At 43.0% G+C, this 12,719-nt stretch overlaps 1 protein-coding gene across 1 annotated transcript in view; it reads right to left on the bottom strand.

Moving 5' to 3' along the window:
• b4galnt4b (beta-1,4-N-acetyl-galactosaminyl transferase 4b) overlaps nucleotides 1–12,719 on the bottom strand; it is a 117,704-nt gene that overhangs the window by 63,377 nt on the left and 41,608 nt on the right. Inside the window, 2 exon segments of the mRNA XM_051900987.1 lie at nucleotides 450–488; nucleotides 490–563. Coding sequence (XP_051756947.1) covers nucleotides 450–488; nucleotides 490–563 — 113 coding nt within the window.

Below are 12,719 nucleotides of genomic sequence, written 5' to 3'. Positions count from 1 at the left end.
TCATGGAGACTTTCAAAGAAATACAAGGACCAAAACAAAACAAAAAATCTAAATGTATCATGCTGGTATCAAAGTACTGTTATTTTTAATGAGACTCATCCCTTGAGCCAGTTACATGCCTGGCTCCCAACAGGGCCACTGAGAGAAAGAGAGAGAGAGAGAGATTATATTATGCATGGATGTCAACAATTCACTGGCATAGAATTAGTCAAAATCCTCATTTAGAGAGGTTTTTATTTAAAAGGATACTGTGACCAGGGCAAAATCCTGATACACGTAACACTCACTTAACAGTACAAAAAACCTTTTAAAATCATGTTTAACATAGCATACCAAACATTGCATACTGTATAACTAACACATCAAGCCAAGAGTAACAACTTTCACTTTACTACTTAAAAGTGAACAGAGTGAAGTGTTGATCATGATATAAAACATGGCTCACTCACCCCCCAGCCGTCCTCCTGACTGTCAGCAGCATCGTCATGCCTCAAAGGGGATGAGAGATGAGGGTAAGTGTTTCTTATGACTGAACCCTATCCCGTCTGCCTGCTTCTCCATATCTGTGGAGAGAAACACAATTTAGTGAAATCTACATAAAAAAAAAAAAAAAAAACACACTTGTTAGGAAAAAATGCTCTTAATTAACCAAAAGTTTTAAAGAATTTAAATAAATTGAGAAAATGAGAGTGAAAGAAACATAGACAAGTATGAAAATCAGCGTGAAATGAGACAGAGCATGAATAACGAAAAAGGCTAAAATAAAAGCACTGTACATCTAAAATCAATCTAGAGGCACTAAAGAAAAAGAAAGCAGAGAAAAAAATGGGAGACTGAATGCCATTTTATCATCCAAGGAGCAGGGTGCCTGTCCCACTGCATCTGGCACTAACAAGATTACAGGCTGGCAGATGGAAGACAGATAAAATATCCCCTTTTTCCTAATTTCTTCCATTTAAAATCTTTTCATGTGACTAATAGGTGGTTTCTCAACTTGAAGTCTGAAAAGGCTGAAAGGTTGTCACTGTGTTGATGGGGAAGCTGCAAAGCCAATGCAGCAGGAATATGGAACATTGAATATGTCAAGAAGTCATTTGGTTTCTTCTCATTAATGTCAGAGACATGGCATATCTTTCCATCCCACTTATTATGCACTGTTGATGGAATGAAGGTCACAAAACTGGGATGATGATCAGAAGGTTTTTAGTTTGATCCTGTGGGCTGTTTGAGAGACAATATTGCTAGATAATTATATAATGAGTGTCTCCCTATTTGACTTTACGATAAAAAAATAAAAAAATAAATAATAATAATAAAAATAAACTGTATTCAAGGATACACCTGTTAACAACACAAATAACTCCAATTGCTATTCCAATAAAAACACTTGCTGGTGAAAGAACAGAGTTCTTGACACAAGTTGTACAATCACCCCTCAAAAGGTTAAAGGGTTAGCAACATAAGGGGGAGTAATTAATGACAGAATTTTCTTTTTGGGTGAACTAACCCTTTAATTTTTTGCATCAATACGGCCATCAATTAAAGCTGGGGACACACTTAACGACTAGCTGAAACATTCTAAGACTGAGCTCAACACACAAAGACTGTTTCCTTCGACTGAAGCAGATTTAAATACTTACACACGGAATTTAAACACCGACTGTAATCGCTGACTGAACGCAACTGGCTCTGATGCATTTGAGTGCGATCAGTTATAAGTATCAATATACATCCATAATCTGCCTTACAATCGTTAAGTGTGTCCTCGGCTTTAGAGAGAGCAACATGTGTCATGAAAAGAAGAGAACAGACAACATGAGTAGATTCAACTTAGGGTTTTAATGATGAACTCCAGCAAAACACAATGCAGGAACGTAAGGCAATGCTTGAGAATCCAAACAGGTAACTTAACTGAATATAAAGTCTTTGTTCCTTTGAATCTGGCACTGAGGATACAGATGGATTTGTGACAGCATGTCTACCATCTCGGTTACGTATGTAACCCTCTTTCCCTGAAGGAACTGACGAATTGGGATATCGCTAGAGAGCCTTATCACCTTCGAGTGTAAACTAAACGAGCCAATGGATATTGGCGTGCATGATTAATAGCACCTGCTCCGTCCCGCAGCGCGGGTATAAGTACGGATGCAGATGCACACGCACTTCGTTTTTCGCTGAGGAGATAAGCATGATTCTGCACTACAGTGAAGGCACAGGAACTGTGGCAACAGGACATACGTCTCGGGCAGAGAAGGGGGTGAGCTTACACCGAGAGAGTCTACTGCTGTTCCGCAAGACCCACTCAGTAAGACTTAGACAACACTGGGAAACCGAACCCATAGGGGACGCTGCGGAGGCCACAACCTATCCTGCAGGGGAGGAATTACGTGGAAATACACACATGGACTGGCCGTGGGCAGTGCGCATATGGAGTCCCTGGGATGGCTCCAGCCTAGAGATAGGGGGAGACTCATCTGACATGTGACAGCAGAGCTGACTCTGCTAAGGGAAAGACACGGGCTCACCGTGGGAAGTTTAACCATGGACAATACACATATGGGACCACTCACGTGGAGGGGTCACGACATATGGCACCCAGCCAAACATCAACGTCAGAGACGGACGTTTGGCCTAGCATCAGACACTCCACAATGTCCGAGCCGCAAGGGGACGCGGAGGAACTCAACAGGGTTCGTCAAGACAGGGAACTCACTGGAGCAATAGATGCACGTATCCAGCCCAGGGGGGCGGGAATGGCATAGCAAGCCGACACTAGAATGGGTCCTTCATGTTACCGGCTACTGGAAGTGAGTACACGAGAAGATAACGGTTCAACACGAAGGCTATAGAATCCAACGAACATGTTCGGTGACGCCCAGCCCGCAGCTCTACATATATCGGTCAGCGAGGCGCCGTGTGCCAGCGCCCAGGAAGCAGCAACTCCTCAGTGGAGTGAGCTCTCGACCCGAGCGGGCAAGGCACGCCTTGGGACTGATAAGCCAAGGAGATGGCATCCACTATCCAGTGGGCCATCCTCTGCTTGGAGACAGCCTTTCCCTTCTGCTGGCCTCCGTAACAGACAAGGAGCTGATCTGAGGTCCTAAAGCTTTGCGTTCTGTCGACGTACAGGCACAGAGCGCGGACGGGACAGAGCAAAGCCAGGGCTGGGTCTGCCTCCTCCGAAGGCAGCGCTTGCAGGTTCACTACCTGATCTCTGAAGGGAGTGGTAGGAACCTTGGGCACATATCCAGGCCGGGGTCTTAGGATAAGGTGAGAGTCACCAGGCCCGAACTCCAGGCACGATTCGTCGACCGAAAATGCGTGCAGGTCCCCTACCTTCTTAACAGAGGCCAATGCAACCAGGAGGACGGTCTTAAGGGACAGTACTTTTAACTCAACTGACTGCAAAGGCTTGAAGGGAGTCCAGTTCCATACCGAGATAAGAGATCCTCTGCCCGGGGGCGAATTTGCTCTTGTCCCAGTTGACCCGAAGACCCAACCGGCTGAGGTGAGCTAACACCATGTCCCTGTGTTCGCAAAACTGCTCTCGCGAGCTGGCCAGAATGAGCCAGTCGTCGAGGTAGCTGAGAATGCAAATGCCCTGTTCCTTGAGGGGAACAATGGCCACCTCCGCAACCATGGTAAAGACGCGGGGCGACAGGGCCAGCCCAAAGGGTAGGACTTTGTACTGATATGCCCGACCCTTGAACGCAAACCATAGGAAGGGTTTGTGTCGAGGCAGAATCGAGACATGAAAGTACACGTCCTTCAGGTCGATCGCTGCAAACCAATCCTGGGATGGATGCATTCGAAAATGCGTTTCTGCGTAAGCATCTTGAACGGCAGCCTGGAAGGACCGATTCAGGACTCGCAGATTCAGGATTGGCCATAGCCCACCGCCTTTCTTGGGTACAATGAAGTAGGGGCTGTAAAACCCTGACTTCATATCGGCTGGAGGTACCTGGCTCGATTGTGTCCTTCGCCAGTAGGACCGCAATCTCTGCCCAGAGAACAGGTGCATTGTCCGCAGACACGCGAGTGTAGTGGACACCCCTGAACACCGGGGGACGCCGGGCGAACTGAATCGTATGGCCGAGTCTGACAGTATGGATGAGCCAGTGGGACGGGCTGGGAAGCACTAACCAGGCCTCCAGGACTCCGAGCCAGCGGGACCAACGGCACCACAGACGTACCCTGGTGTGGGGCAGCGAGGCAGAGTGCTGGGACCCAACTCGGACGGCATAGCGGCCAGAAGTGGGGTCGGGCTCTGCCAGATGACAGGGTGTACGGGAGACGGCACAGAAGGGGCGGCCTCGGCATTCACAGTGCCACCTGCTGGTGAGGTGAGAGGGGGCTGAGGATGGCGAGGCGTAGCGTCGCACACCACCAGCCGTGCCATCTTGGGACCTGGAGGACTGGAAAACAGTTCTAATTTGTAGGTACTGCTGGACTCCGGAGAGCCAGAGGCGGAACAGAACGGAACCAAAGATTCTCCACCCAGCCCTCCTCTGGGGGAGGGAGCGATGCGGGCATCGTCTCCCGAAGAACTGTCTACCTCAGCTCCAGGTCGCCCGTTTCAGGACTGCTTCTCGCTTGACCACCTGGCTTGGCTGCGGACTGAGTGGGCTGGGTTTTAGGCCAGCTTGTGAGATGAGAGCATCGAGAGTTTTTCTCGTTTTTCAAGTTTTTCACGCACATCCGGGCTAAAAGACAGGGGGCGGGGCAAGGCGAGTTACGCGTCGCACTAAGCCCCCAGGGACCCGGGAAAGCATGGTTGTCAACTGTGAACTGTGTCAACGCTTAGCCTCATCTTCATTTCCAGAGCCCAACAACCCTCTCTCCAATGTAGCAATCAACATCTGATCCTCTGCTGGACCATGACTGAAACGCTAGATCCCCCATGAGAAGGACCAGCAATCCAGCCAGAAGCTACCAGCCATGTGGGACAGTGAACGTGGCTGTCTAACTGGATGACACACGGCACGCTGAGCGCCGATGTGGCCATGTTCTACTAAACATAAACCACCCACGAACACAGTCACAGCATGTTTGCGATGCGCTAGAGGAGTGGGGGGCCCACGGAGATTGACCCGGCGGGTATTGCCCCACTGTAATCCTCAGGTCACCCTGGCTTATTCACCAAAGTAGCACTTTTCTGATTCAGAAAAAGAAACTAGATCGGGGAATAAGTGAGGGACTCCAATTCGTTTGAGGCACTCAAGTCTCGACCGCGCATCTAGACAAGCCGCGCTGTCAGCCGGCAGCTCAGCACACGGCGCGCTGAGCGCTCAAGCCCTTACGAGAAAGGCAAGACGAACAGCGTGCTGACATGGGCGTGCTCTCATGAGAGAACATGAACCACCCACAAACACAGCCTCAACATGCTATGCAGACATGAGAGAAAGTGATTGTGGCCGTCAGTGAGGATAGGAAACGATCGCCTCCAGAAACGCACAGACGGAATGGCATCTTGAAAAAGACGCACTGTCCGTCTGTGAAGCTCTTTTAGAAGGGGAAAAGAGACAGCTCTTTGTGTTGTGCTGAAGCACACAGGGGATCAGCCGCGGTGTGACTGCAGGTACAGCTTTGCTGTAAAAATAGTAGTCGAGAGCTCTGTAGCTCGCGGCTGCCGCTGTAATTGCCGTAACACCAGCACAGACTTCATAAGAAGGCTTTCTTCTCTCCAAAAGACTCGTACCTTTACACAGTAAAGGCGATCTTGCAGGAACACAAACGCTTGCCTCCTCAGTGAAAGACAGTGCGTGTGCATCTGCATCCGTACTTATACCCACGCTGCAGGATGGAGCAGGTGCTATTAATCACGCATGCCAATATCCATTGGCTCATTTAGTTTACACTCGAAGGTGATAGGGCTCTCTAGTGATATCCCAATTCGTCGGTCACTACTGACGTATGTTGAACGTGACCGACTGAAAGGGAACAGCCAGTATCACAATAATATTCTATATTTTCTTATTTTACTTTCATCAAAATAGCTTATAAAAATCATTTTATATGCATCTGGGTCTTACTATTCAAAAATTCAGTCTGTCTCAGAAGTGAACAAGGTTTTTTAAATCTATAGGTGACAAGAGTATCCATCTCCAACCAGAGAGTTCAGCTCCAAACAGATACTTCAAAAAATCATTAAATCTTGCATGAGTGCATCAATCTCTGAATATTTACAATGTAAATGAAATACATCAAGCACATAAGAAAGTGTACTGAAAACTTTTTTCAGACATAACAGTCTTAAAATATGTGTGAATGAACAAGTTTCTAGCTACTGTCTGCAGTCTTTGAATGCTCAAGAACACTTTTAGCATTCAGAGAGGCTTTGTCTTCTCCTGGAGAGCAGTGTTTAATCAAGGCAAACTACACCTGGGGAAAATAAGAACTGATGCTTGAGTCTCGTTAAAAGGGCTCACCAGGATAAAACCTGTCCCACTCCTCTAAACATACTTCATAATGAGATGAACTACACAGACATAAAACAGAGAGTCAGACAAACACAGATGCAAAAAATTTCAGACCTGAAGGCATTAGTTGGGGCGAGTACAGGAATGATTAAAGTATTGCTAGATAAATGACAAACACCACTAAATGAGTCAGAGAGTATACTGACAGCTGATTATAAAAGGCTTACCTAATGCATCAACGTTTTATGAGTATGAGTATCTACAAAAACTGTGATTCTTTCAGGACCACTGTCATCAAAGATAATTAGCATACAGTTTGGATTGGCGGTATGGTTCCATTCTGGGCAAGAACTCCCTGCCCATCCATGCAGCCAAGCATGGACAAGAGCAGGGAGACCAGAGATAACCCCCTTGAACCAACATAAATGTACTGCAGATATTATTAATGTTCTTAATGTTAATAATTTAATGTGATATTGTACACACTGTAAAGACAGTAAGGATGGCATCGATTTTACCATTTAAATCCGACCGCGAGTCCGATGATGAAACATTGGAATAACTAGTTATTCAACCTGAGTCTCCATCGCAAGAACGACTCAGGACATTACCATAGACTGTAAAAAAATATGGAACTAAATATGAAACCACGCCCGCCTAGCTCGACGTGATCATGTTAGCAGGCTAAGGAGATATCTTTCTATCTTAGATATTATCCAAAATATTAATAAAGATAACAAGTTAAATCATTTGAAAGTTCTAAAGGTTTACTGTCAATCTATGGTGTCTTTTTTACGATATAGATGCTCCAGCACCAGTAATTGTAATTTGTGTCGGGTGTGCAAATAACACGCAAAATCAAGGGACTCCATACCTTTGTAATGAAATAGCGATCGCGAGATGTATCCAATCCATGCCACTTAGGTAAAATGTCCATGAGTGTCCATTGAAAAAAAAAAAAAAAGTACTTTTTGTTCACAAAAGCATTAAATCCATGAAATATTGATATATTATCCATTATTTGCATCACATTTCTTCTGAATGATCTGCTCTCCATCATCGTTCTTCAAGAAATTATGCAACCTGAGCAGCATTTATGTTGTAAAACTGTATATGATATATCTCACAAACAAATGAGCCCGCGTCCAAAGTATAATTTTTCAAAATGCAGCAGTTTTAGATCCAAGCAGTGCTGTTGGAGTTTTATATCCTCCCGCCATTGTCAGTGTAGTAAATCTCAGGAACAAAACTTTAGGCCAATGCCACGATCCAACAACGTGTGTTCTGTTTATCTTCCACATGCGTGCACATGTACACAGACGCACATCTGTCTCGACCATTAATGCAGCAAGCCATATTATTTTGTAATTGTATATATTATTATTTTATAATTGTATAAAATAATCCCGAAAAAAAGCACAAACACGGCAGAGATGCCAAAATCAGCGGCTGGAATTAGCTGAGGTAACATGACGGCTCACAGACAGCAGCGGCAATCTACCTGTCACTCAAGTGACCACGCCCTTAATTATGCAGAACATTAAGACTTAATATAATTTAAACGGATGAGTTATAAAAAAAATTCACCCCCCTCAGAGTTGTCATAAAGGGCAAAATTAGCTGAACCAAAACCACAATTTGATCCAGGCTGTAAACATGTTTTTGTTTCTGCTGTAAAGCCATTTTAACATGGAACTCAATGAGATTCTGCTCTCTTTTGGAGCCTGTCCCTAGCAGCCATTCAACAAACTGATGTATATATTTCTAATTTATTGCGGTGCACATGTGAGAACTGTATATTAACAGTATAATTAACAGTGCATACGTTAGCCGAGCACTGACATGAATGACTGATGTAACATTAAAGTTTGTAAAACAAATCTTGCTCCAACCTTTATCATTACTCATAGTAGTAAGAACGACAATCTGCATTAATGGACACAGTTTTAGGTAATAGTGGCCTACAGCTGATTTGCAGAATTATTTCAGTAAGTCAATAATAACGTGAGTTAGCCAGTTAGCCGGAGACATAGGCCTAGGCTACACAATATTTTGAACACTCGGTAGAAAATAAACACATCAATAATTAATTGTACTTACAGGTTGTAATTCTGAGGAGCAAGCTGGTCCAAATACAGTGCGTTCTGTCCCATCTTTAATGGATAAGCGTTTTGTAAATCCCATTTAGACCTCACAGAGATTTGAGAGGCCATCAACAAGAGGTTATACTGCTGTTGTATTGGTTTGGTAATTTTAACCACTGACTCTTCACATTCTCATCTTTTGGAAGTGTTTACAAAAAGAATTTGCATTTGAAGAGCAGAAAACAGCTATCTTGTTCTCAACATGTACACAATACGAACCAGGCAGCTTCAGTGTTTTAGGGGGCGGTTCAATTTGTTCGCAGGCGAACATGTAGAACATAGGCAGGCATTAGGCAAATGTGTTACTTTGTGACGTGTGGCCGACATGGAAGCGGGATTCGAATTCCTGACCACTCGTTTAAGCGGTTCTTCGACTCTTTCTTTTGAGAGACAAAACCTTTATTTATCTTGCACTTTCGGCTTCACAACTTTGCAGATCGTTTACATTCACAGACATCTACATTACACATTGCATAATACACAAAGCATAATAAGGGCACTTTAATCAATAATTCAGAAAGATTTAACTCAGGAATTACCTTACTGGATCAGTCTGATGAATCCTTAACTGAATGAATCACTGAATCTGTCAGAGCAGTTGAATTAATATCTGACTCAGTTACTTAACTTAAGTCTATCAGTTAAGGTTGTGAAACTTAGTTTCATTACAGACTGGCTGTGAAGGATGGAAAGATGGCTCCTCCATTGCAAGTAAAAAAAACTGTTACTGTTTTGACAAACTTTGTTGGGAAATGTGCTGGAAAATTGTGTACCTGCATGCTCACCTTGCCTATAAGGTGTGTGGAATGGCATGGCCTCTAGTCATCAGAGCCCACTCCTCTAGGAGCATGGCCTCTTTTAAGATGCTTATGTAGTTTGTGTTGGGGCATGCTGGTCCTTTCTGCACACATTCAGATGGCTTTACAGTTTGAACATAGATTCGACCACAGGCTCTCAAGTCCTCCTAGGTTAATTCGTTCAGCAGGCCACAGGGTTTGTTTAACCTCAGTCAGAAATTTGTTCAGTGTGGCGGCGTGGGTATTAACATACCCATAGCGTCAACGCCATGACCCAGTGTTGAGTTCCCTTGAAAGGGAACGTCTCAGGGTTACGTATGTAATCCAATTCCCTGAGAAGTGAATGAGATGCTACATTGCATTGCCATATTTTATACACGCCTACGGCTTCTTCAGACAATTAGAATCTGGTGATTCTGTGACGTAGGTGCCCTTTTATGGTCTTGTTGACACGCTACGCTTTGTCACCTGACCTCCATTGGCCAATAGGACTGGTGTGTTTAACGCGTGCTTCGGACACTGGTGCACACTGAAGGCATTCCCATAGCATCAACGCTATGACACTGCATCTCATTACCTTCTCAGGGAACTGGGTTACATATGTAACCCTGAGACGTTTTATTTTAAAGTAAATCAAAAATATCAGTCTAAAATGTATGTTGATAATATGTATGTTAGGGTTAAAATGTATGTTATAATTTGTGCTAGTGGCTCATTATTTGTATTTAAAATGTGCATTTTTCAGTTCCCCAATGACACAGCTTACCCCAAGTTATATTTCTGTTTTATACATTCTCTTCTGTTCTCAGATAGCAGACATCCAAAAATAATTAGATGTATTATTCTAATTTGTCCTTCACTAGAGGTTTAAGTTTTACCACTCTTCCCTACATGCCATTGATTTGTCCTAGAGAAAATAACAGTTACACAAGCTCAGTGAAGCCTCATCTCATCTTGCATTTAAAAAAGGTCCTGACCAGTGCGATATTTCTGCAAGCCACCATATTGTCAATGACAGAAGAACCAAAAATGCCAGAGAAAATGTCTCAGTAAAATATGACTGTTATTGGAGAAAAAGTGGTCCAATTATCAGGCAAATGACAAATATGAACACACACAAGCATTGGGTTTTCATGTTTTATGGGGTGTTTCCATAGACATCATGATTTTAGACTGTACAAACTGTATATTCTATCCCCTAACCTACTCCTACCCCTCAACACAACCCTCACAGAAAACATTCTGTACTTTCTAACATTTCAAAAAAAAAAAAAAAGAAAAAAAAAATGCATAGTTCTCTTTTATGTTTCTCCTGAGAAATAGATTCCAGCAATCTGATGCGTCTCCCCTACAAAAGAGATGTCTTGAACTTTGCACAGATTTGCCAAGACACCAATGTCTGCAATCAAATTTCAATGATTTCACAATGAGTTCAGACATTTCTCATCAAATTTTCCCAAAACCAAATAATCTTAGTAATGCTATTCACATTAATTCTCTGTTCTACGACTACTGTAAGCTATGTCAACATTTGTATATATTCTTCCCAATAATTTTTGTTGGAGTAATATCTAAATATACAAATGATATGTAAATAACACATAACTGAGACTCTATTGAGCATCTGAAGCTAGAGCAACCTTTGAGCAATAACATTTCTACTGGGAGTGCTCATCCGTGCTTTAATGGAGAAACTGGAAGCGTCTTTGAGACGAAAACCAAACCATCTGAAATCCCTCTAGTCCAAATCATCTGACAGAATATCTAATATCAGCACAGCTGGTGCAGATAAGACATATAATAAGACCTATTTCACCTTGATCTATTTCATGTAACAACCTTTTCCCTTGATATGACTGTAACCAGGGACCACATGGTCATTTCTTCCTTGACTCTTATGCGCACTGATTCACAGAGGAACATAAAAATGCAGCATGTTACCACCAATAATGCTCCATTTATCAGGACAGATGGCTGATGGGAAGGCTTGATTTGTCAAGCAGGAGGAAAATTCACCAGCTTTTTACACAAAAAGACAAAGGTGGGGAGCGAAGAAATATAGTTTAAAGGGACACTTGTACTGATCTTAGTTTTAACCTTGGACACAAAACATTGATTTATTTATGTGACTGTGGAGTTGTTGATCTTTTTGTCTGTTTATGGAAGTGAGCTCTCCTCAGAGTCTGTGAGTATGAGTTTGCCGTCATGGATTAAGCTGAATTAAAAAGATTTGAAATGGAGAATTGCCATCAGCTGAACAGTTTGGTCTGAGGCAAGGCTTAAGATGCATCTGGTAAAGTTATATTTGTTCAGATGGAAGGGCTTGAGAGCGGTGCTGTTGTCGAAAGGATAAAAGAGTGTCTATAGCTGCAGGACAGGAAACTAGACAATTGAGTTTTGGCAGGCATTTTATCTTCTGCATCATGAAACCCACACACACAAGCAGTCGTCCTTCCCTGCACAGTGGGTTTTCACAGCGGAGGCAGAAGAGCAATCAGCAGTGGTGTGAGCATTCATGTCTTCATGCCTGAATCTGACAAAACATAATTTCTATGCAAACTAAGACAAAAAAACCTTACAGTATAATCATGAAAATGTTGTATGAATTTAGGGTTGTTATATGTATATATAACCATATCTATATAACTGTAAATATGTATTGTTGAGGATTTTTGGAAAGAAATTAATACATTTAATCAGCAATGATGTGGTAAATTAATCAAAAGTAACAGTAAAGACATTTATAATGTTACAAAAGATTTCTATTTCAAATAAATGCTGTTATATTTAAAGGAAAAAAATGGGGGGAAAAGTATAATAGTTCCCACAAAAATATTTAACAGCACAACTGTTTTCAACATTAGTAATAAGAAGAAATGTTTCTTTGCACCAAATCAGCATATCAGAATTATTTCTGCAGAATCACATGACACTGGAGACTGAAATTCAGCTTTGCCATCACAAAAATACAGTGGCGGTTCTACATTGAATTACACCCTGGGCGAGACCCCCTTCGAGCGCCCCCCCTTTGAACTGTCCCCCGCGTTGCGCCACGCCCCGCTCCCCTTTCCCCTTTCCCCTTTCCCCTTCTCACACAGCTTCTGTGCACGGCACCTTCTCAGCACAGTGAAATTCCCCACACAGTGAAATGATAGATAATAGAAAACCGCTTCGCGGCGGTGGCACAGAGGATATATTTTTTTTTAAACTGCTCGTGCCACCCCCCGTGTATCATGAAAAAATGCCGCCCCGGGCGGCTGCCCGGTTCACCCATGCCAAAAACGCTACTGCAGAAATAAATAGCATTTTAAAATATATTAAAATAGATATTATTTTAAATTGTAATATTATTAAAAATA

The sequence above is a fragment of the Ctenopharyngodon idella genome, chromosome 7, assembly GCF_019924925.1.
Source record: "Ctenopharyngodon idella isolate HZGC_01 chromosome 7, HZGC01, whole genome shotgun sequence".
NCBI lineage: Eukaryota > Metazoa > Chordata > Actinopteri > Cypriniformes > Xenocyprididae > Ctenopharyngodon > Ctenopharyngodon idella.
The sequence above is the reverse complement of the archived record's forward strand: the minus strand, read 5'-3'. Positions and strand labels throughout refer to the sequence as shown.